We start from the raw sequence: 26,097 nt of genomic DNA, 5'->3' as shown, positions 1-26,097 counted from the left end.
AATTAACTGTACTATGGTCAATTTCATACAAGCTGGGAATTAAATGTACCTATGGTCAATTTCATACTAGCTGGGAATTAACTGTACCTATGGTCAATTTCATACAAGCTGGGAATTAACTGTGCAAGTGGTCCAAACAAAACTAATGAAATGGATATTAATGATTACAAATCCTGATCAACAGAGGGTCTATTTGGACTTGAATTTCAATTTCCCATGGAAGCAAAAAAATATTGACAACTGATCCAGACAGATTCTGTAAGGCTTCATTAGGCTTATTTTCTATAATAATTTGCATTTTCACACATGCCAACTCTAAATTCCTCCCCAAATGTCCAACTGTATTGTAATTTCTCAAAAATCAAATAAAGTCACAGAAACATGAGTCAACTCTAAATTACATCCCAAATGACCAACTGTATTGTAATTTCTCAAAAATCAACTAAAGACACAGAAACATTCATAAACTCTAAATTACACCCCAAATGACCAACTGTATTGTAAATTCTCATAAATCAACTAAAGACACAGAAACAATCGACAACTCTAAATTACACCCCAAATGACCAACTGTTTGTAATTTCCCATAAATCAACTAAAGACACAGAAACATTCATCAACTCTAAAATTACACCCCAAATGAGTAACTGTTTGTAATTTCTCATAAATCAATTAATGACAGAAACATGCATCAACTCTAAATTACACCCTAAATGATTGACTGTATTATAATTTCTCATAAATCAATTAAAGACATGGAAATAAATGCAGAGATCCATATGGAACTCATGAATGCTGACTTTATCCCTTTGTCTCAAGGGATTAGACCATTATCTCATTTCCCATTGAATTTAAGATTAATATATTTTTAAAAGATAATAATTTCTGCATTAGACTGGCATACAAATCACACATGACTCCATTCTTAAGAATTAGAGAATTTTTCAGCCTTGAAAACCAAGTGCTCCACAGCCTATTATAAGCCTTGTACTGTTAAACAAAAGAACAAAATTGTCTGCCTCACACCAAATGTTCACATGCTATTTTGCCACTAGGAAATTAAATATGGATGTCAAAAAAGAAAATATAATGTTGTCAACTGTAGTATAGAGATTGAAGATGATGAAATTAATAAAGGAAAAAAACTTAAATATGTCTATTCGCCAAAGGGTACATCTAAAAATATTAAGTTCCCTATTTATTTCCCCCTCCCCCACCCAAAGTATACTGGTTCTTTGACTGATACTTGTAAACTATCTCCCAAACTTTATATCAAGTTGATTTTACCTATTTTATCTTGATATGAGAAATTGCACACCTGAATGCAAATTTATAAGGAGTAGAAAGAAAAGTTCAGGGCAATAAATCACTACAGTGTTGTTTAATATGCTAGCATTTTCTTGTGGACCAAAATAAAATAGCCAAAAGTTTGGCAAGTAACATCAGTTTTAATTAAATAATTTGCATTTACAGTTTGATTATTTTAAACCTAATATTGTGTGTTGGGTTTGTTTGCCAGGGATTGGATTTTCGTTTGAAACTGAAAGAAAAATTTTTGTATGTTTTTGGATAAAAAGAAATAAAGTTATCTTTTTGCTGTAAAATACAGTGCACAAAATAAGGTGCACATTTTCTTGACATGAAAAGACATAATTCACGCAACCAGCAGTTGCCCTTGGGTATTTCCCTGGCCCTGGGAACTAGCCCACACACATATTCCCTACATAACTTAAAATTGTTCATTGCCACTTATGCCAGGGGAGCTACAAATAGAAAATCCTTATAAAGTCTTCAAAATGTAGGATCAACATTTGTTATATAGAGTTAAAATACAAGGACTTTCACTGGTGGTACATCATGGAGCTTGTTAACTGAGTTCACATGTCTTGGGTCTCCATGAATTTTATGTAGACTCTTGGGTCTCCATGAATTTTATGTAGATAGAGTCTTGAGTCTCCGTGAATTTTATGTAGATAGAATCTTGGGTCTCCATGAATTTTATGTAGATAGAGTCTTGGGTCTCCTTGAATTTTATGTAATCAGCTGAGGTACATACAAGAAATTTTAAATTTCAAAATTCTGAAACCAGTCTGTTCTGACTAGATTATTTTAATTATCTCACTGAGGCAAATCTGACATTAATATTCAACAATATGCATACTTTTTCATCCGACAGTGACATTGAACAGTATGCATACTTTTTCATCTGACAATGGCATTCAACAGTATGCATACTTTTCATCTGACAATGGCATTCAACAGTATGCATAGTTTATCATCTGACAATGACATACAACAGTATGCATAGTTTATCATCTAGAAAATCTTGAGTAGAGGAAAAGCTGCCAGTGTCTGAGTACAAGGATAAATTAGCAAGGAGTCACAGTTATAATCGCAGTCTATATCAAGAAAATATTAAGAAAACTAGAGCAATACAAATTTTTTCAAAAACTTCAGTGGAAGCATGTACCTACCTGCTGGGTGTAGAAAAGTGTCCTTCCTTCAATCACCAGCCATGTCCTTTGCCATTCCTTGGTGAAGACAAAGTCACCCATTAGTATTTTTATATTCTTTCTTACTTTACAGTTGAAACAGTCAAATGGAAGCTTAATAAAATCTTGTAACACATTGCTTGAGTGACTAATCCACATTTGTATGTTACTGCAGATGAAACATGTTTCAAGTATTAAGTTAACGAAAGCATCAAGTCAATGCAAGCATCAAGTCAATGCACTCATCAAGTCAATGCAAGCATCAAGTCAATGCAAACATGAAGTCAATACAGGCATTAAGTCAATGTATGCATTAAGTCAATGCAAGCATTAAGTCAATACAAGCACTAAGTCAACTGTATCAAGTCAATGCAAGCATTAAGTCAATGTATGCATTAAGACAATGCAAGCATCAAGTCAATGCACTCATCAAGTCAATACAAGCATCAAGTCAATGTGAGGATTAAGTCAATGCAAACATCAAGTCAATGCAAGTATTAGGTCAATATAAGCATTAAGTCAATGCATGCATGAAGTCAAAGCAAGCATTAAGTCAATACAAGCACTAAGTCAACTGTATCAAGTCAATACAAGCATCAAGTCAATGTGAGTATTAAGTCAATGTATGCATTAAGTCAATACAAGCATCAAGTCAATACAAGCATCAAGTCAATGTGAGTATTAACTCAATGCAAGCATCAAGTCAATGCAAGCACTAAGTAAAATGCAAGCATCAAGTTAATGTGAGTATTAAGTCAATGTATGCATCAAGTCAATGCAAACATTAAGTCAATGCAAGCATTAAGTCAACGTATGCATTAAGACAATGCAAGCATTACGTCAATGCAAGCATCAAGTCAATACAAGCATCAAGTCAATGTGAGTATTAAGTCAATGCAAGCATCAAGTCAATGCAAGTATTAGGTCAATACAAGCATTAAGTCAATGCATGCATGAAGTCAAAGTAAGCATCAAGTCAATACAAGCATCAAGTCAAAGTGACTATTAAGTCAATGCAAGCATCAAGTCAATGTGAGTATTAAGTCAATGCAAGCATCAAGTCAAAGCAAGCATTAAGTCAATACAAGCATCAAGTCAATACAAGCATCAAGTCAATACAAGCATCAAGTCAATACAAGCATCAAGTCAATGTGAGTATTAAGTCAATGCAAGCATCAAGTCAATGCAAGTATTAGGTCAATGTAAGCATTAAGTCAATACAAGCATCAAGTCAAAGCAAGCATCAAGTCAATACAAGCATCAAGTCAAAGTGACTATTAAGTCAATGCAAGCATCAAGTCAATGTGAGTATTAAGTCAATGCAAGCATCAAGTCAAAGCAAGCACTAAGTAAAATGCAAGCATCAAGTTAATGTGAGTATTAAGTCAATGCAAGCATCAAGTCAAAGCAAGCATTAAGTCAATACAAGCATCAAGTCAATGTGAGTATTAAGTCAATGTAAGCATCAAGTCAATACAAGCATCAAGTTAATGTGAGTATTAAGTCAATGCAAGCATCAAGTCAATGCAAGTATTAGGTCAATATAAGCATTAAGTCAATGCATGCATGAAGTCAAAGCAAGCATCAAGTCAATACAAGCATCAAGTCAAAGTGACTATTAAGTCAATGCAAGCATCAAGTCAATGTGAGTATTAAGTCAATGCAAGCATCAAGTCAATGCAAGCACTAAGTAAAATGCAAGCATCAAGTTAATGTGAGTATTAAGTCAATGCAAGCATCAAGTCAAAGCAAGCATTAAGTCAATACAAGCATCAAGTCAATGTGAGTATTAAGTCAATACAAGCATCAAGTCAATGCAAGCACTAAGTAAAATGCAAGCATCAAGTTAATGTGAGTATTAAGTCAATGCAAGCATCAAGTCAATGCAAACATTAAGTCAATGCAAGCATCAAGTCAATGTGAGTATTAAGCCAATGTATGCATCAAGTCAATGCAAATATTAAGTCAATGCAAGCACCAAGTCAATGCAAGCATCAATTAATGCAAGCATCAAGTCAATGCAAGCACAAAGTCAATGCAAGCATCAATTAATGCAAGCATCAAGTCAATGCAAGCATTAAGTCAATGCATGTATCAAGTCAATGCAAGCAGCAAGTCAATGATATTTGATAACACAAAAAAAAATCAGATTTATTTGATCACACTATTAGTACTTTCAATGTTTTCCAATGAAAGTAAAGACCTTGCTTGATTTACAATAATGGGCAAAGAAAAGACTTTATATGACTTACAATAAGTGACATAGCAAACACCTTATGTAATTTAAAAGACAGGACATAGTAAAGACTTTATGTGATTTAAAAGACAGGACATAGCAAAGACCTTATGTGATTTAAAAGACAGGACATAGCAAAGACCTTATGTGATTTAAAAGACAGGACATAGCAAAGACCTTATGTGATTTAAAAGATGGAACATAGCAAAGACTTTATGTGATTTAAAAGCTGGGACACAGAACAGACCTTAGGTGATTCAAAAGATGGGACACATCAAATACCTTATGTGATTTAAACGTTAGGACATAGCAAAGATCTTGTGTGATTTCAAAGATGGGACATATCAAAGACCTTATGAGATTTAAAAGATGGGACATAGCAAATACCTTATGTGATTTAAAAGATGGGACATAGCAAAGAACTTTTGTGATCTGAAAGATGGGACACAGCAAATACCTTATGTGATTTAAAAGATGGGACACAGAAAAGACCTAAGGTGGTTCAAAAGATGGGACACAGCAAATACTTTATGTGATTTAAACGTTAGGACATAGCAAAGATCTTGTGTGATTTCAAAGATGGGACATATCAAAGACCTTATGAGATTTAAAAGATGGGACATATCAAAGACCTTATGTGATTTTAAAGATGGGACACAGCAAATATCTTATCTGATTCAAAAGATGGGACATAGCAAATACATTATGTGATTTAAAAGATGGGACATAGAAAGGACCTTATGTGATTTAAAAAATGGGATATAGCAAATACCTTATGTGATTTAAAAGATGGGACATAGCAAAGACTTTATGTGATTTACAACATGGGATATAGCAAAGACGTTATGTGATTTACAACATGGGATATAGCAAAGACCTTACGTGATTTAAAAGATGGGGTATAGCAAAGGATTTACAATATGGGACATAGCTAGACATTAGGTGATTTAAATGAAGGGACATAGGAAAGACCTTATGTGATTTACAACATGAGACATAGTAAAGACCTTAGGTGATTTAAAAGATGGGACATAGAAAAGACCTTTTCAAACACGGGACATACCAAAGGCCTTATTTGATATAAAAGATGGGGCATAGCAAAGACCTTAAGTAACTTACAATATTGGACATAGTAAAGACCTTATGTGATTTAAAAGATGGGACATAGAAAAGACATTATGTGATTTACAACATAAGACTTAGCAAAGACTTTATATGATTTACAACATGGGACATAGTAAAGACCTTATGTGATTTCAAACTTCAGAAATGTTACTCATCTGTTTTGATTTGCAATTTCTCACAGAATCTAAACTGGGATCACACAATGCCTGTTCTACATATCTGAATATCTCTGTAATCTTAATGTGTTACTTGCCTCAATGCCTGTTCTACATATCTGCATATCTCTGTAATCTTACTGTGTTACTTGCCTTATATTAAGTTAGGACATGCTTATAATAAAGCTCAGAAATATGTAAGCAGTTGTTAAATATCAAAATAGGACAAAATGAAATTAGGCATGGCAATATGCCAGTAGCTGTACATTATCAAAATGTGACATACTGAATATAACACAGCAATGTCAAGGTCAATAGTTGCCCAATATCAAAATGTGACAGACATCACAAAATCAACATGTGACATACTAAATAAGAAATAGCAATGTATCAGTAGTTGCCCAATATCAACATGTGACATACTGTATAAATCATGATAATGTACAAAATCATTAGTTGCCCAGCATCATCATATAACATACTCTATAAACCATGGTAATGTACAAAATCAGTAGTTGCCCAATATCAACATCTGACATACTGTATAAACCATGGTAATGTAAAAAATCACTAGAATAAGGCATGCCAATAAGTCCATAGTTGTCCAATATCAAACTGACATGCTGAATAAGGCATGCCAATAAGTCCATAGTTGTCCAATATCTAACTGTGACATGCTGAATAAGGCATGCCAAAAAGTCCATAGTTGTCCAATATCAAATTGTGACATCCTGAATAAGGCATGCTAGTAAGTCCATAGTTGTCCAATATCTAACTGTGACATGCTGAATAAGGCATGCCAGTAAGTCTATAGTTGTCCAATATCAAACTGTGACATAGCTCTAAATTAGCAATATGAAACCTGTCTTCAAGGTCAACTCTATTTGGTGACTGCCTGGCACTATTTTTATAGGTCTCTTACACAAAAATTTGAATGGTTAACTTCTATTAAGCAATAACTTGTCTCAGAAAGCATTTTTCTCAAAGTTTAAATTTCCTATTTAAGGCTGGTTTGAACTACAGTATGTTATGTCCTCGTACACTTAGCAAACTCACCATGTTCAACCCGTGTTTCATATAGAACATTCCAGCCAAGGTGAATTTCCTTTTCTTCATGGTTTCTATTAATTCAACAGGACAAAATAACTGGAAAAAAAAGAAATTATTTCAGAACAATATGAAATACAATTTTTAAAAAATTTTGCATTAATATTTTTCTATTTATTTTCATTAATAAATAAGATATAATTTTGGTGTGTTTTTAAAAAAAGGGGGAATGATTCGCATTAGAGATACACTGAACTACCCCAAACTAAGGAAATTTCCAATTAATGAACCCCAAACTTAGGAATCCATAAACTAAAGAATACATAACAAACTACCCCAAAATTAGGAATACATAATGAACTACTCAAACCAATAAATACATAATGAACTATCTCATCCTAAGGAATACATAATGAACTATCCCAAACCAAGAAATACATAATGAACTACCCCAAACCAAGGAATAATAAATGAACTACCCCAAACCAAGGAATACATAATGTACTAACCCAAACCAATGACTACATAATGAACTACCCCAAACTAAACAATGCATAATGAACTACCTCAAACCAGGAAATACATAATTAACTACCTCAAACCAGGAAATACATAATTAACTACCTCAAACCAGGAAATACATAATGAACTATCCCAAACAAAGCAGTGCATCATGCATTACTCCAGATTAAGGAAATCATATGACCAAGATATTAATTGTTGGCAGGTTATGTACTCACAAACATAAATAGACCCTAACTAAATGTCTGCGTATGTCTCTCTCAGTATATTTCCATTTTTTGTCTGATCTTTCTGCCTTTCTATCAGCCTATTATTCTTTCTATACCTGCCTACCCGTCAGTAGGGCTAACAAAGGCGGGGCAACCAGGTATATATCCACAACGCCCGGGCCCATAACTGAACAACACTTTTTAATTTTATAAAAGACAAATTTTGTTTGAACAAGAACTAGGACAGGCCTGCGTGTTTCCTACCCCAGGGCCTGTGATCGCTCTCTATGGCCCTGCCTGTCTGATACAATGCTGGATCACCTGTCTGTATGTCTGCTTGTCTGTCTGTCTCTGTCTGTCTGTTTGCCTATCTCTCTACATTCCTACTTTCTGGATTTACATATAATCCATTGTCTCTTAGCCTCTTTATTTGTCTGTATGTCTGTCTGTGAAATTTACCTGACTGAAGACCTGCATCCAGGACAGCTTCTCCTCCTCCGAGTCAGTCTTAAACAGGTAGATCCGGTTGTGTTTCTTAGAGCTCACTTCAAACAATGTGTTCAGTCTGCAAATATATACAAAGCACTCTCATGTTCATATGTTTTCATACAGCATGTTAATAAACCTTGTCACTAAGTATACAACTTGTCAGAATACATGCCTTACTGTGCCAACAGCCAGTTCATATGCTAAACTCACTTCAGAATAAAGCCTCTGATTAAATGAATACTGTTCACAGTGAGACTGTCCCTGTTAATATGACACTACAAACAGCCAAAATCAGTTGGTAAAAACAGACTCTGGTTATATCTAAACCATATCCACGTTTCCAAGGAACTGAGAATTATGAACTCCAAACTCCCTTACACAATTACCTAAATTGTATTTTGATGAAAAAAGTGACTTTAAATTGTATGAATGTTGCATGAGTATAGCAAATACTGAATAAGTGACCAGAGCATTTCAGTTGTTTATCAAACTTGTTGTGTTCTGTAAGAATTCATGCTGAAATCCATCAATAACCTCTTTATTTACTAACATATTTTTAGTGCCCTGCTCAACAAAGTCACTGAAGTTTCAGTGATCTTCCCAGACAATTATGGTGGATAGTTGTTGTCCTGAAAGCACATTTTATCAGGTATAAGCACAAATAGATTTACTGATCATGCATGGCTTAATTGAAATGTAAATAATTATATAATACCAATTTCAGAATATTTAAAGTTTATCTTCATTTACCGCTAAAAAAAATGGTTTCCATGCAAGTTACCAGCAAGCAAACACTTTACTCATGCTCACCATTGAAGTGTCTACACAAGTTAGAGCAATGAAATCTTGAATATCGAGTTCTTGGTAATATAAGGCAAATAAATTTTTGTGTTCCCTGAATATCATTTTTTAATGCAAGATCTACTTTTAAAACATACCAGTGCTTCTCAGATATTTTTTATTAATCATCAATGAAACATTTATTCCATTTTGCTGTGACTAGAAATAAAACAGTATATCATTACTTTTAGTCTATCATTGATCTGACCAGAAATCTAACAGTATACCATGACTTTGAGTCTATCATTGATCTGACTAGAAATAAAAATGTATACCATGACTTTGAGTCTATCACTGATCTGACTAGAAATGTAACAGTATACCATGACTTTGAGTCTATCATTGATCTGACTAGAAATGTAACAGTTTACCATGAGTCTATCATTGATCTGACTAGAAATGTAACAGTATACCATGACTTTGAGTCTATCATTAATCTGACTAGAAATAAAACAGTATATCATTACTTTTAGTCTATCTTTGATCTGACTAGAAATGTAACAGTATACCATGACTTTGAGTCTATCATTTTATCTGACTAGAAATAAAAATGTATACCATGACTTTGAGTCTATCATTGATCTGACTAGAAATGTAACAGTATATCATCACTTTTAGTCTATCATTGATCTGACTAGAAATGTAACAGTATAAGATGACTTTGAGTCTATCATTGATCTGACTAGAAATGTAACAGTATACCATGACTCTGAGTCTATCATTGATCTGACTAGAAATGTAACAGTATAAGATGACTTTGAGTCTATCATTGATCTGACTAGAAATGTAACAGTATACCATGACTTTGAGTCTATCATTGATCTGACTAGAAATGTAACAGTATACCATGACTTTGAGTCTATCATTGATCAGACTAGAAATAAAACAGTATACCATGACTTTGAGTCTATCATTGACCTGACTAGAAATGTAACAGTATACCATGACTTTGAGTCTATCATTGATCTGACTAGAAATGTAACAGTTTACCATGACTTTGAGTCTATCATTGATCAGACTAGAAATAAAACAGTATACCATGACTTTGAGTCTATCATTGATCTGACTAGAAATGTAACAGTATACCATGACTTTGAGTCTATTATTGATCTGACTAGAAATAAAACAGTATACCATTACTTTTGAGTCTTTCATTGATCTGACAAGAAATGTAACAGTATACCATGACTCTGAGTCTATCATTGATCTAACTAGAAATATAACAGTATACCATGACTTTTAGTCTATCATTGATCTGACTAGAAATAAAACAGTATACAATGACTTTGAGTCTATCATTAATCTGACTAGAAATAAAATAGTATACCATGACTTTGAGTCTCTCATTGATCTGACTAGAAATAAAACAGTATACAATGACTTTGAGTCTATCATTAATCTGACTAGAAATAAAATAGTATACCATGACTTTGAGTCTCTCATTGATCTGACTAGAAATTTAACAGTATGCCATGACTTTGAGTCTATCATTGATCTGACTAGAAATGTAACAGTATACCATGACTTTGAGTCTATCACTGATCATTCTAGAAATAAAATAGTATACCATGACTTTGAGTTTATCTTGCTGAGACTAGAAATATGACAGTGTATCACTGCTGTGGCAGGAAATATAATAGTATATCATTACTTTAGTTTATCTTGCTGTGACTGGAAATATAATAGTATATCATTACTTTAGTTTATCTTGCTGTGACTGGAAATATAATAGTATATCATTACATTAGTTTATCTTGCTGTGACTGGAAATATAATAGTATATCATTACTTTAGTTTATCTTGCTGTGACTAGAAATATAATAGTATATCATTACTTTAGTTTATCTTGCTGTGACTGGAAATATAATAGTATATCATTACATTAGTTTATCTTGCTGTGACTGGAAATATAATAGTATATCATTACATTAGTTTATCTTGCTGTGACTGGAAATATAATAGTATATCATTACTTTAGTTTATCTTGCTGTGACTGGAAATATAATAGTATATCATTACATTAGTTTATCTTGCTGTGACTGGAAATATAATAGTATATCATTACTTTAGTTTATCTTGCTGTGACTGGAAATATAATAGTATATCATTACTTTAGTTTATCTTGCTGTGACTAGAAATATAATAGTATATCATTACTTTGAGTTTATCATGCTGTGACCAGAAATATGAAAGTATGTTGTTATGTTTATTGAGCCTAATTGTTTGTTTTTTAGTTTAAAAAAATATTTGTACTTCATTACATGCTATTGTAATTTAACACTGTATGCTAGACTTTGACCTTGTCCAAAAGTGAGTTCATTTCTGCTTGATCTGATTGACTTTTTTATTTTATTTTGTGTAAACAACCAATACATCTATAACTAAATTATTCTCTATGTGTATGGGCTTAATATCAGGATCATTATTAATAAAATAAATAAATATAATTATCTGGGTCTAAATTTGGGAATTTCCTGAGTGTAATCCAGGTTATGGTTTTGATTTTGTAAACATCAGGATAAGTCTAGATAGTTATTTTCCATTAGGTACTTCTTTTTTTTTAGAAAATGCTAATTATGACCGTAGGTCCAGCAGAGAACATTATAATCTTGAAATTGTGAGGACTTGGTCAGGCGTGCTTTAACATCTAAAATTTTCAAGTTTAATATTATATGTTGTGACCAGTAGTGTTGGGCTGGAATCTTTTTTTGCTCAAATTATTGAATTTATGTGATTATTTTCTCTGGAAATACAAAAGTGCTCTTATAAAATTATCATATAAAGACATTCACTGGAATCTATACTGAATTCCATGCTGGAATTATATTACTGTGATTCAACAAAAGACTGCTGACACCTCAACAATCTAAGCTATAACAGATAACTCATCGCCTTTAGTTTTGGATTTCTTTGGGACTTGAACTGAGTTTCATTCAGGACTTTAAATTATTAGGACTCATGTCTGTAATTCTTGGATTATTTTGGGATTTAATTTTCAATACCATAAGTTCTTTTTTCTCTTTCTGAATTTGTATTCAAAGCAAATAAATTATTTGCTAAATTTTACAAAGCTTGTTGTCTTTCATTCTTTTATGTTACTTATCTTGTAACAATGTAATTACTTTAAGCTTATCTAATTTTAACTAGAAATATAACAGTGCATCATTGCCATGACTAGAAATATAACAGTGCATCATTGCTGTGACTAGAAATATAATGTGGTCCCCATCTTGAACGGCTGCCCTGACCAGCAGCCACCCGCTCTTTATAGCCAGAATCAATCGGCACAGAGTTCCCCTCACAAGCAGTTATATTTTATTTTAAATGTGTCCAGAACCAATAATTAAATCATATGGTGAGGTAAGTAATCTAATTACCTCACTGATACCTGTCTTCCAATGTTAGGTTTCCGTTACTGAAAGAAGTGTTGGCCAATGTACATGTAACACTAAGATTAATATCATATCTTTATTTTAAAAAAGCCAGCATTTATAGGAAAAGGGCTCAACAATGTTGTGACAGAGTTTTGGGCTTCACACAGCTGTCAAGTTCTTCTCTTGGATGATTTCAACCGGATGTAACAGTCAAGATCATAACATGGTCAGCATAGGCTAAATATAGATTTTGTGGATTAACACACACAGAGAAATTAAAATTGAACAAAACAGGATACCAGACAAAAATTCATGTGAGAGTACACAGGTGGTTAGGTTTTACTTTTGTCCTATTTAATGATGGTGGGAGCTTCACTTTTGTCCTCTTTTCTTACAATGCATCAAACATCAGGGGGTGGGGGTTGCACTTTTGTTCGTTTTACTTACAGTGCATCATGCATCAGAGAGTGAGTTTCACTTTTGTCCTCTTTACTTACTTACAATTTTGTCTTCTTTATTAGCAACAGTTTCTTTCAATAACATTAAATTAGCTTCTTTGCAAACAAGAGCAATTAATTATGAAATTAATTATGAAAATAAACAGCACTTTTGACTTGTTCACTAAGGTAACTCTCTAACCCTAACCCTCATCTGAAATATTACATTTGACATAAAATTAAAAATTCAAGTTCTCTAGTAAATAATATACCATACCACATGACCAGTGAAAACTAAGTTTATGAAATACTAAAGATCACTCATAATGCCTATGCAATATGGTAATGAAACTGGCACTTACAACCTCTAAAAAGCGAATTAAGATAACTTCATGTTAACTGACACCAATTAACATTTTGCAATCTAAGCAAAACAGGTCTTAATGTTCTAGTAAATACTCTCTAATAACCAAATCATGGTAGACATCTCTAAGCTGCAGTGGACTACTGCAAAAAGCATATTCCAAGAATATCAACATTTTTAAAAGGCATTAACTGTTTAGGCCTTCAGGAAAACAATGATTGGGTGGCATCATACTACCCTATAGGCCTTCAGGAGAACAAAGATTGGGTGGCATCAAGCTACCCTATAGGTCTTCAGGGGAACAATGATATTGTGGCAGCAAGCTACCCTATAGGCCTTCAGGAGAACAGATAGGGCCTTCAGGAGAACAATGACTGCATGGCAGCAAGCTACCCTTTGGCCTTCAGGATGACAAAGATTGGATGGCAACAAACTACCCTACAGGCCTTCTGGAGAACAATGAGTGGGTGGAAGCAAGCTACCCTATAAGCCTTCAGGAGAACAAAGACTGGTTTGCAGCAAGCTACCCTATAGATCTTCACCAATATTATAAATTTGACTCCTGACCATGGACTACACACATATTAATAAGTCATCACTGAACTCCTGGCCCTGGACTACAAACAGATTAATGAGTCATTATTGGACTCATGGCCCTGGACTACACACAGACTAATGAGTCATTATTGGACTCATGGCCTTGGACTACACACAGATTAATGAGTCATTATTAGACACCTGGCCCTGGACTACACATATTAATGAGTCTTTACTGGAATCCCAGCTGTTGACTACTTACAGATTAATGCATCATTATCTGACTCCTGACCAGGTACTACACACAGATTAATGAGTCATTATTGGACTCGTGGCCCTGGACTACACATAGATTAAAGAGTCATTATTGGACTCTTGGAAATGGACTGCCCACAGATATAATGTGTCATTATTTGACTATTAGCTTTGGACTACATAAAGATTAATGATAAAAGTCATTAACTGGCAATTTAATTGCATGTAATGTACTGTCCATACATTGAAAATACATTGTTGATATACTGCCAATGTCAATGTACAGCCATTTTACTGTGGATACATTGAAATGTAATGCCTGTGTTCTGTCAATGAACTGTTGATGTACTGACAATGTACTGTCAATGGACAGCCATTTTACTGTGGATATAATAATAATAATAATGAGGACTTTGTAAAATCGCCTAATCTTTAGAAGTTCTAAGCGCTTTACAACATTAGACAACACCTATAAGATAAAAAACATATAATGTTATGATTACACAAACACCATGAAATTAGAAAACAAAAAAAAACATGCTGAGAATATTTAAGGTAAGAAACATTATTAGGTCTTTAAGTTTGTTCTTGCAGTCGAAATAAGTGAGTTTCGAGAACAAAAGTACAATATCCAAAGAAATATCATCCATATTACATTAATGTAGAATAGAGGTAAGCCAACATTCTCTCCACTGTGCATGTTTTAAATGTAAACAACTTCACCTTACATACGTCACTGTCTCAAAAGTACATAACTGGTGAGCACCCCCTGATCATTGAGACCCATGCCTGCAAATGACTGAGATCCCTGAAACCCATGCATGCAGAAGACTATCATTGAGACCCATGCCTGCAAATGACTGAGATCCCAGAAACCCATGCATGTATATGACTGAGATCGTTGAGACCCATGGTGGCGCTCTACAGTTTCACATTTTGCATAGGGTTAGAATTTTAAAGAAAAAAAATTTCTCCAGCTTCTCTCACGGTTATACTGGCTGTTTAAAAAAGACCTTGTATATCTTATGTATAATTCAAAGAACCTTTAATTCCCTTTATTTTGGTGTATGATTGATGGGTGTAATATGGGTTATAGAGTAAATAGCTTGGCCTTACTCCAGATGTGGACCTTTCAAAAAAGTGCCAGCTCCACTTAGTCAGGGGGTCCCGAGTGGTCTAAAGCGCTATTCATTATGGATCACTGCCATCTCACCTCTGTCTGTGTGGGTTCAAGTCTAGGATTCGGCCAATGTGGGTATGTGAGAAAGCTTGCCAGTAGCTTCTCGAGGGTTGGTGGTTCTTCCTGGGGGTTTCCCGGGTTCTCCCTCCACCATTAATACTGGCCCCCATGCATGGCCTATTGTGTGCTGAAAAATGGCGTTAAACCCCACAACAACAACAACCACTTGGTCATTTTCACTTCCTGACCTTCAGAGATAAGTTGCATAAAATAGAGCCGATAATTTTTTTTATATTTTATATACTTGGTAATTCATTCATTGCACTTTCAGAAGCTGGTACTGTCTAGTCTGGCAAAATTCTTTTTCCCTATTTTAATAGCTGCTATGGATAGTGTACTTTAGACTAATTCAGGCTGATTTTTTAGCACAAGGGAGCAGTCATTTTAGTTAGCAGTGTGCTTAGATCATGTACAATTTTCAAAAGTACAATATCCAAAAAAATATCATCCACATTACATTAATGTTGTTGTTGATGTGGGGTTTAACGCCATTTTTCAGCACACGATAGGCTATACATGGCGGCCAGTATTAAAGGTGGAGGAAGAACCTGGGTAAACCCTGGAAAGAACCACCGACCCATGAAAAGCTACCAGTAAACTTTCTCACATACCCACAATGGCTGAATCCGAGACATGAACCAGTGCAGACAGAGGTGAGATGGCAGTGATCCGTAATGGAAAGCGCTTTAGTTGGCAGTGTGCTTAAATCATGTACAATTTCCAAAAGTACAATATCCAAAGAAATATCATCCACATTACATTAATGTAGCATAGAGGTATGCCAACATTCTCTCCATTGTACAGGTTTTAAATGTGAACAACTTCACATTACATACGTCACTCTCTCAAAAGTACATAATAACTGGTGAGCACCCCCAAATGACTGAAATCCCTGAAACCCTTGCATGCAAATGACTCAGATCCCTGAAACTCATGCATGCAAATGACTGAGAACATTGAGACCCATGCAAGCAAATGATTGAGATCATTGACATCTACCCATGAAAATGACTGAGATCAATGAATTTTATTCATAAAATTCATCGGAAATAATCATTTATATAATATCCTCTGGATAACTTTGACAATGTTTACAAAGTTCGAAACGATTCATCTGAAGGCAACATATTCTGCCAAGCACATGACATATCAAAATCTAATTCTGTAAAACTGAAGTGTCAAAACATTACTCTGCACCTCACTTACAATTATCATTTGAGAAAAACTCAAATTAATATTTCTAAATTTTGAAATAGAAATGTTTTGAACAATACTACCTTTTTAAATATTTGTATAACACTAAATAGATTAACCACTTCACTTGTGTCAGCTAGTTTTTACCTTCAAATAGATAACATAATTGTATTTATAAACATACATCTTTAACAGTACAGTTATCATCATTATCATCATCATCATCATCAAAATTAACTATGCAGTCATTTAAGCCTAATGTGTGGTTGTGTGACTTGCCTGTCTCTGTTACTGTTCTGAATAGAGAGGAGTAAGTCACCGTCCACTCTGTCTTTAAATACTGTGCTCTGAAAACCAAAAAGAAGAAAATACTGTAGATCAATGCTCTAACTGTATAACATATGTTATAAACATCCATACTGTTGATCAATACTACTGTATAATATATATTATAAACATCCATACTGTAGACCAATACTGATGTATAACATATGTTATAAACATCCATACTGTAGACCAATACCACTGTATAATATATATTATAAACATCCATACTGTAGACCAATACTGATGTATAACATATATTATAAACATCCATACTGTAGACCAATACTACTGTATAACATATATTATAAACATCCATACTGTAGACCAATACTCTAACTGTATAACATACGTTATAAACATCAATACTGAAGACCAATACTACTGCATAATATATATTATAAACATCCATACTGTAGACCAATACTCTAACTGTATAACATATGTTATAAACATCCATACTGAAGACCAATACTACTGTATAACATATATTATAAACATCCATACTGTAGACCAATACTCTAACTGTGTAACATATGTTATAAACATCCATACTGTAGACCAATACTACTGTATAATATATATTATAAACATCCATACTGAAGACCAATACTCTAACTGTATAACATATGTTATAAACATCCATACTGAAGACCAATACTACTGTATAATATATATTATAAACATCCATACTGTACACCAATACTCTAACTGTATAACATATTATAAACATCCATACTGTAGACCAATATTACTGTATAACATATATTATAAACATCCATACTATAGACCAATACTCTAACTGTATAACATATGTTATAAACATCCATACTGTAGACCAATACTACTGTATAACATATATTATAAACATCCATACTATAGACCAATACTACTGTATAACATATATTATAAACATCCATACTATAGACCAATACTACTGTATAACATATATTATAAACATCCATACTATAGACCAATACTCTAACTGTATAACATATGTTATATAAACATCCATACTGTAGACCAATACTAATGTATAACATATATTATAAACATCAATACTGTAGACCAATACTAATGTATAACATATATTACAAACATTCATACTGTAGACCAATACTCTAACTATATAATATATATTATAAACATCCATACTGTAGACCAATACTCTATCTGTATAATATACATTATAAACATCCATACTGTACACCAATACTACTGTATAATATATATTATAAACATCCATACTGTAGACCAATACTACTGTATAATATACATTATAAACATCCATACTGTAGACCAGTGCTACTGTGTAATATACATTATAAACATCCATACTGTAGACCAATACTACTGTATAATATATATTATAAACATCCATACTGTAGACCATTACTAATGTATAACATATATTACAAACATCCATACTGTAGACCAATACTCTAACTGTATAAGATATATTATAAACATCCATACTGTACACCAATACTCTAACTGTATAACATACATTATAAACATCCATACTGTAGATCAATATTACTGTATAATATATATTATAAACATCCATACTGTAGACCAATACTTATGTATAACATATGTTATAAATATCCATACTGTAGACCAATACTCTAACTGTATAAGATATATTATAAACATCCATACTGTAGACCAATACTCTAACTGTATAACGTACATCATAAACATTCTTACTGTAGACCAATATTACTATATAATATATATTACAAACATCCATACTATAGACCAATACTCTAACTGTATAACATATATTATAAACATCCATACTGTAGACCAATATTACTGTACAATATATATTATAAACATCCATACTGTAGACCAATACTACTGTATAATATATATTATAAACATCCATACTGTAGACCAATACTTATGTATAACATAAGTATAAACATCCATACTGTAGACCAATACTCTAACTGTATAATATATATTATAAACATCCATACTGTAGACCAATACTCTAACTGTATAATATATATTATAAACATCCATATTGTAGACCAATACTCTAACTGTATAATATACATAATAAACATCCATACTGTAGACCATTACTAATGTATAACATATATTACAAACATCCATACTGTAGACCAATACTCTAACTGTATAACATATATTATAAACATCCATACTGTACACCAATACTCTAACTGTATAATATACATTATAAACATCCATACTGTAGACCAATATTACTGTATAACATACATAATAAACACCCATACTGTAGACCATTACTAATGTATAACATATATTACAAACATCCATACTGTAGACCAATACTCTAACTGTATAACATATATTATAAACATCCATACTGTACACCAATACTCTAACTGTATAACATACATTATAAACATCCATACTGTAGATCAATATTACTGTATAACATATATTATAAACATCCATACTGTACACCAATACTCTAACTGTATAACATACATTATAAACATCCATACTGTAGATCAATATTACTGTATAACATATATTATAAACATCCATACTGTACACCAATATTCTAACTGTATAACATACATTACAAACATCCATACTGTAGACCATTACTAATGTATAACATATATTACAAACATCCATACTGTAGACCAATACTCTAACTGTATAACATATATTATAAACATCCATACTGTACACCAATACTCTAACTGTATAACATACATTATAAACATCCATACTGTAGATCAATATTACTGTATAACATATATTATAAACATCCATACTGTACACCAATACTCTAACTGTATAACATACATTACAAACATCCATACTGTAGACCAATACACTAACTGTATAACGTACATCATAAACATTCTTACTGTAGACCAATATTACTATATAATATATATTACAAACATCCATACTGTAGACCAATACTACTGTATAATATATATTATAAACATCCATACTGTAGACCAATACTCTAACTGTATAACATACATTATAAACATCCATACTGTAGACCAATATTCTAACTGTATAACATACATTATAAACATCCATACTGTAGAGCAATACTACTGTATAATATATATTATAAACATCCATATTGTAGACCAATATTACTGTATAATATATATTATAAACATCCATACTGCAGACCAATACTACTGTATAATATACATTATAAACATCCATACTGTAGACCAATACTACTGTATAACATACATTATAAACATCCATACTGTAGACCAATACTCTAACTGTGTAATAAACATTATAAACATCCATACTGTAGACCAATACTACTGTATAACATACATTATAAACATCCATACTGTACACCAATATTACTGTGTAACATCTATTATAAACATTATCCACACTGTAGACCACTCAGATGTGGGAAATCATGGGTTTGAACCCCCAGCCAAGTCATACCAGAGACTTATAAAAATGGTACAAGCAGCTGCCTCACTGGGCACTCAGCATTAAGAGATTAGTGTTAGGAATGGTCAGCCTGGCATCAGGATAATGTGACTAGGTTGGACATGATGCTACATGTCTGCAGCATGTTGCCCTAGTGCTTGACGTCTCTATAAACTGCCACACTGCTGTTAAAACACATGATAAATATTATCCATACTAAAGACCAATACAAATGCATAAAACACATTACAAAAATTATCCATACTGTAGACCAATACAACTGTGTAAAACACATTACAAAAATTATCCATACTTTAGACCAATACAACTGTGTAAAGCACATTACAAAAATTATCCATACTGTAGACCAATACAACTGTGTAAAGCACATTACAAAAATTATCCATACTTTAGACCAATACAACTGTGTAAAACGCATTACAAAAATTATCCATACTAAAGACCAATACAAATGCATAAAACACATTACAAAAATTATCCATACTGTATACCAATATAATTGAGTAAAGAACATTACAAAAATTATCCATACTTTAGACCAATACAACTGTGTAAAATGCATTACAAAAATTATCCATACTGTAGACCAATATAATTGTGTAAAGAACATTACAAAAATTATCCATACTGAAGACCAATACAACTGTGTAAAACGCATTACAAAAATTATCCATACTGTAGACCAATACAACTGTGTAAAGCACATTACAAAAATTATCCATACTGTATACCAATATAATTGAGTAAAGAACATTACAAACATTATCCATACTGAAGACCAATACAACTGTGTAAAGCACATTACAAAAATTATCCATACTGTACACCAATACAACTGTGTAAAACACATTACAAACATTATCCATACTTTAGACCAATACAACTGTGTAAAACGCATTACAAAAATTATCCATACTGTAGACCAATACAACTGTGTAAAGCACATTACAAAAATTATCCATACTGTACACCAATACAACTGTGTAAAACACATTACAAACATTATCCATACTGAAGACCAATACAACTGTGTAAAGCACATTATAAAAATTATCCATACTGTAGACCAATACAACTGTGTAAAATACATTACAAACATTATCCATACTTTAGACCAATACAACTGTGTAAAACGCATTACAAAAATTATCCATACTGTAGACCAATACAACTGTGTAAAGCACATTACAAAAATTATCCATACTGTACACCAATACAACTGTGTAAAACACATTACAAACATTATCCATACTGAAGACCAATATAATTGTGTAAAGCACATTACAAAAATTATCCATACTGTAGACCAATACAACTGTGTAAAACACATTACAAACATTATCCATACTGAAGACCAACACAACTGTGTAAAGCACATTATAAAAATTATCCATACTGTAGACCAATACAACTGTGTAAAACGCATTACAAAAATTATCCATACTGTAGACCAATACAACTGTGTAAAGCACATTACAAAAATTATCCATACTGAAGACCAATACAACTGTGTAAAGCACATTACAAAAATTATCCATACTGAAGACCAATACAACTGTGTAAAGCACATTACAAAAATTATCCATACTGTAGACCAATACAACTGTGTAAAACACATTACAAACATTATCCATACTGAAGACCAATATAATTGTGTAAAGAACATTACAAAAATTATCCATACTGAAGACCAATACAACTGTGTAAAGCACATTACAAAAATTATCCATACTGTATACCAATATAATTGAGTAAAGAACATTACAAAAATTATCCATACTGAAGACCAATACAACTGTGTAAAGCACATTACAAAAATTATCCATACTGTAGACCAATACAACTGTGTAAAACACAGTACAAACATTATCCATACTGAAGACCAATACAACTGTGTAAAGCACATTATAAAAATTATCCATACTGTAGACCAATACAACTGTGTAAAATACATTATAAAAATTATCCATACTGAAGACCAATACAACTGTGTAAAGCACATTATAAAAATTATCCATACTGTAGACCAATACAACTGTGTAAAACACATGATAAAAATTATCCATACTGTAGACCAATACAACTGTGTAAAGCACATTATAAAAATTATCCATACTGTAGACCAATACAACTGTGTAAAACACATTACAAACATTATCCATACTGAAGACCAATATAATTGTGTAAAGAACATTACAAAAATTATCCATACTGAAGACCAATACAACTGTGTAAAGCACATTACAAAAATTATCCATACTGTATACCAATATAATTGAGTAAAGAACATTACAAAAATTATCCATACTGAAGACCAATACAACTGTGTAAAGCACATTACAAAAATTATCCATACTGTAGACCAATACAACTGTGTAAAACACAGTACAAACATTATCCATACTGAAGACCAATACAACTGTGTAAAGCACATTATAAAAATTATCCATACTGTAGACCAATACAACTGTGTAAAATACATTATAAAAATTATCCATACTGAAGACCAATACAACTGTGTAAAGCACATTATAAAAATTATCCATACTGTAGACCAATACAACTGTGTAAAACACATGAAAAAAATTATCCATACTGTAGACCAATACAACTGTGTAAAGCACATTATAAAAATTATCCATACTGTAGACCAATACAACTGTGTAAAATACATTATAAAAATTATCCATACTGAAGACCAATACAACTGTGTAAAGCACATGATAAAAATTATCCATACTGTAGACCAATACAACTGTGTAAAATACATTATAAAAATTATCCATACTGAAGACCAATACAACTGTGTAAAGCACATTACAAACATTATCCATACTGAAGACCAATACAACTGTGTAAAACACATGATAAAAATTATCCATACTGTCGACCAATACAACTGTGTAAAGCACATTATAAAAATTATCCATACTGTAGACCAACACAACTGTGTAAAGCACATTACAAACATTATCCATACTGAAGACCAATACAACTGTGTAAAGCACATTATAAAAATTATCCATACTGAAGACCAACACAACTGTGTAAAGCACATTATAAAAATTATCCATACTGTCGACCAACACAACTGTGTAAAGCACATTATAAAAATTATCCATACTGAAGACCAATACAACTGTGTAAAGCACATTACAAAAATTATCCATACTGTAGACCAATATAATTGTGTAAAGAACATTACAAAAATTATCCATACTGTCGACCAACACAACTGTGTAAAGCACATTATAAAAATTATCCATACTGTAGACCAATACAACTGTGTAAAGCACGTTATAAAAATTATCCATACTGAAGACCAACACAACTGTGTAAAACACAATATAAGTATTTCATGTAGTTGCATTTTGTGCTTTATGCTTAATGTATTTAGTGTGCTTTACTATCTTTCTTTTTCCTGTATTTTTTGTATTTACAAGTTTTTTGTCCTGAAGGCTTCAGTGGAAAATAATATATTATAACTCAGTTACCCTCATTAAATAGAGTATTTATTATTATTATTATTATTATTATTATTATTATCCCAGCTGCTGACCAAGGCTACTGTGTAAAACACATGGACAGTTTTCAGAATTAAATCCCTGCACAATTATCTTCCTCACATAAAGCTACCCATCTACAATGAGAAGGTCACCAGCTCATACAATGTGTGAAAGGGGTGTGAGGGCACCTCTCATAAGAAGAGGGACAAAACTGTATTCTTAAAGGAGCTTTATGAATCCTAATAGGGTAACCAGTGTGTCATAATATACCATTATAATGTGTGCAAAGAAAATGATGGCCTAATTTTGTCTGAAGGATTCTGGCTAAATACAAATGAGTGAAAAATGAAAACAATAAGTTTATTAGTTAAATCTATGAAGCAAATACCTAATAAGATCAAATGATTGACACTTATTAAGTCTCAAGCTACATCAACCTCCTTTGGTTAGTTATAGGACTAAATCCTCAAAAGTAGGTCATAGTGACTTGTAATTTTACACATTGATTTCTCTCAACTTATTTGTAATATAAGGAGTTTCATGCTGTTTGCTTTTGATAAAAAGTAAATTATCTGGACTTTGACATAAAATTAAATGGAATCAATGAATTAAGAATGGAATCTGATTAAATGCTTGAATCAAACTTTATAAAAATGTAACCAAACTATAAATATTAATGTGTCAGGGCAAACTTCATAAAAATATAACCAAATTGTAAATATTAATTTAACAGTATCAGTGCAAACCTCACAAAAAATATAACCAAATCGTAAATATTAATTTAACAGTATCAGTGCAAACTTCATAAAAATGTAACCAAATTGTAAATATTAATTTAACAGCATCAGTGCAGACCTCAAATTTTTTTTACAGAAATGGAAGTGTTAATATGCCATGGCAAACTTCACAAATATGTAACTATTAATTATCAGAGTATACTCACTAGATGATTTGAGCATTACTTCCAGTATCTGTATAGATTTATGGCTCTTTTTCATGCATGATACCAAACTACTGATAACAGTACAATCTTTCTTGATTGTAAAACAAGACTGACAAGAATATCTCCATAAGTATCGGTATTAGCTTAAATTCCACATCCTATGTGTCAAGTGACACCCTTAATATGTGTCCAGCAGAATACTAGCTATGTATTAAGTCTAATGCTAGCTATCAATCAAGTGACATCCCTTGTATGTGTCAAGTGACATCCTTACTATCTGTCATGTGACATCCTATGTAGCGAGTGACATCCTTACTATGAATCAAGTGACATCCTTACTATGTCATGTGACATCCTATGTATCAAGTGACATCCTTACTATGTCATGTGACATCCTATGTATCAAGTGACATCCTTACTATCTGTCATGTGACATCATATGTATCAAGTGACATCCTTACTATGGTGGCACTCTACAGTTTCGTATTTTGCATAGGGTTAAGATTTTAAAGAAAAAGAATTTCCCTGGCTTTCCTCACTGGTTATACTGGCTATTTAAAAAAGACCTTGTATATCTTAGTTTTAATTCAAAGAACCTTTAATTCCCTTTATTTTGGTGTATGATTGATGGGTGTAATATGGGTTATTGAGCATACATCTTGGCCTTACTTCAGATGTGCACCTTTCAAAAAAGTGCTAGCTCTACTTGGTCATTGTCACTTCCTGAACTTCAGAGGTAAATTGTATAAAAAAGAGCCAATAACTTCTTTTACATTGTATATATTTGGTAATTCATTCATTGCACTTTCAGAAGCTGGTATTGTATAGTCTGGCAAAATTCATTTTTCCTATTTTAATAGCTGCTATGTATAGTGTACTTTAGACTAATTCAGGCTGATTCTTTAACACAAGGGAGCAGTCAATTTAGTTAGCAGTGTGCTTAAATCATGTAAAATTTCCAAATGAACAATATCCAAAGAAATATCATCCACATTACATTAATGTAACATAGAGGTATGCCAACATTCTCTCCACTGTGCATGTTTTAAATGCGAACTACTTCACCTTACATACGTCACTCTCTCAAAAGTACATATTAACTGGTGAGCGCCCCCTATGTATCAAGTGACATCCTTACTATCTGTCATGTGACATCCTATGTATCAAGTGATATCCTTATTGTCATGTGACATCCTATGTATCAAGTGACACCTTTACTATGCGTTGAATGACATCCTTACTATGTATCAAGTGACTTCCTTACAATGTATCAAAACACATTCTTACTCTTACTATGTATGAAGTGATGTCCTTACTATCTGTCATGTGACATCCTATGTATCAAGTGACATTCTTACTAT

At 32.4% G+C, this 26,097-nt stretch overlaps 1 protein-coding gene across 8 annotated transcripts in view; it reads right to left on the bottom strand.

The window, feature by feature from the left end:
• LOC149796283 (arf-GAP with Rho-GAP domain, ANK repeat and PH domain-containing protein 1-like) overlaps positions 1–26,097 on the bottom strand; it is a 300,819-nt gene that overhangs the window by 98,853 nt on the left and 175,869 nt on the right. For all 8 annotated transcript variants that reach the window (XM_089960924.1, XM_089960927.1, XM_089960925.1 and 5 more), the window contains 4 exons: positions 16,796–16,863; positions 8,246–8,351; positions 7,065–7,154; positions 2,475–2,531 (listed from right to left, as the gene is read on the bottom strand). In XM_089960924.1, the coding sequence (XP_089817050.1) occupies positions 2,475–2,531; positions 7,065–7,154; positions 8,246–8,351; positions 16,796–16,863 (321 nt within the window). The remainder of the gene's footprint in view (positions 1–2,474; positions 2,532–7,064; positions 7,155–8,245; positions 8,352–16,795; positions 16,864–26,097) is intronic.

The sequence above is a fragment of the Sinohyriopsis cumingii genome, chromosome 6 (assembly GCF_028554795.1).
Source record: "Sinohyriopsis cumingii isolate HCF-2022 chromosome 6, ASM2855479v2, whole genome shotgun sequence".
NCBI classification, from domain to species: Eukaryota; Metazoa; Mollusca; class Bivalvia; order Unionida; family Unionidae; genus Sinohyriopsis; species Sinohyriopsis cumingii.
The sequence above is the reverse complement of the archived record's forward strand: the minus strand, read 5'-3'. Positions and strand labels throughout refer to the sequence as shown.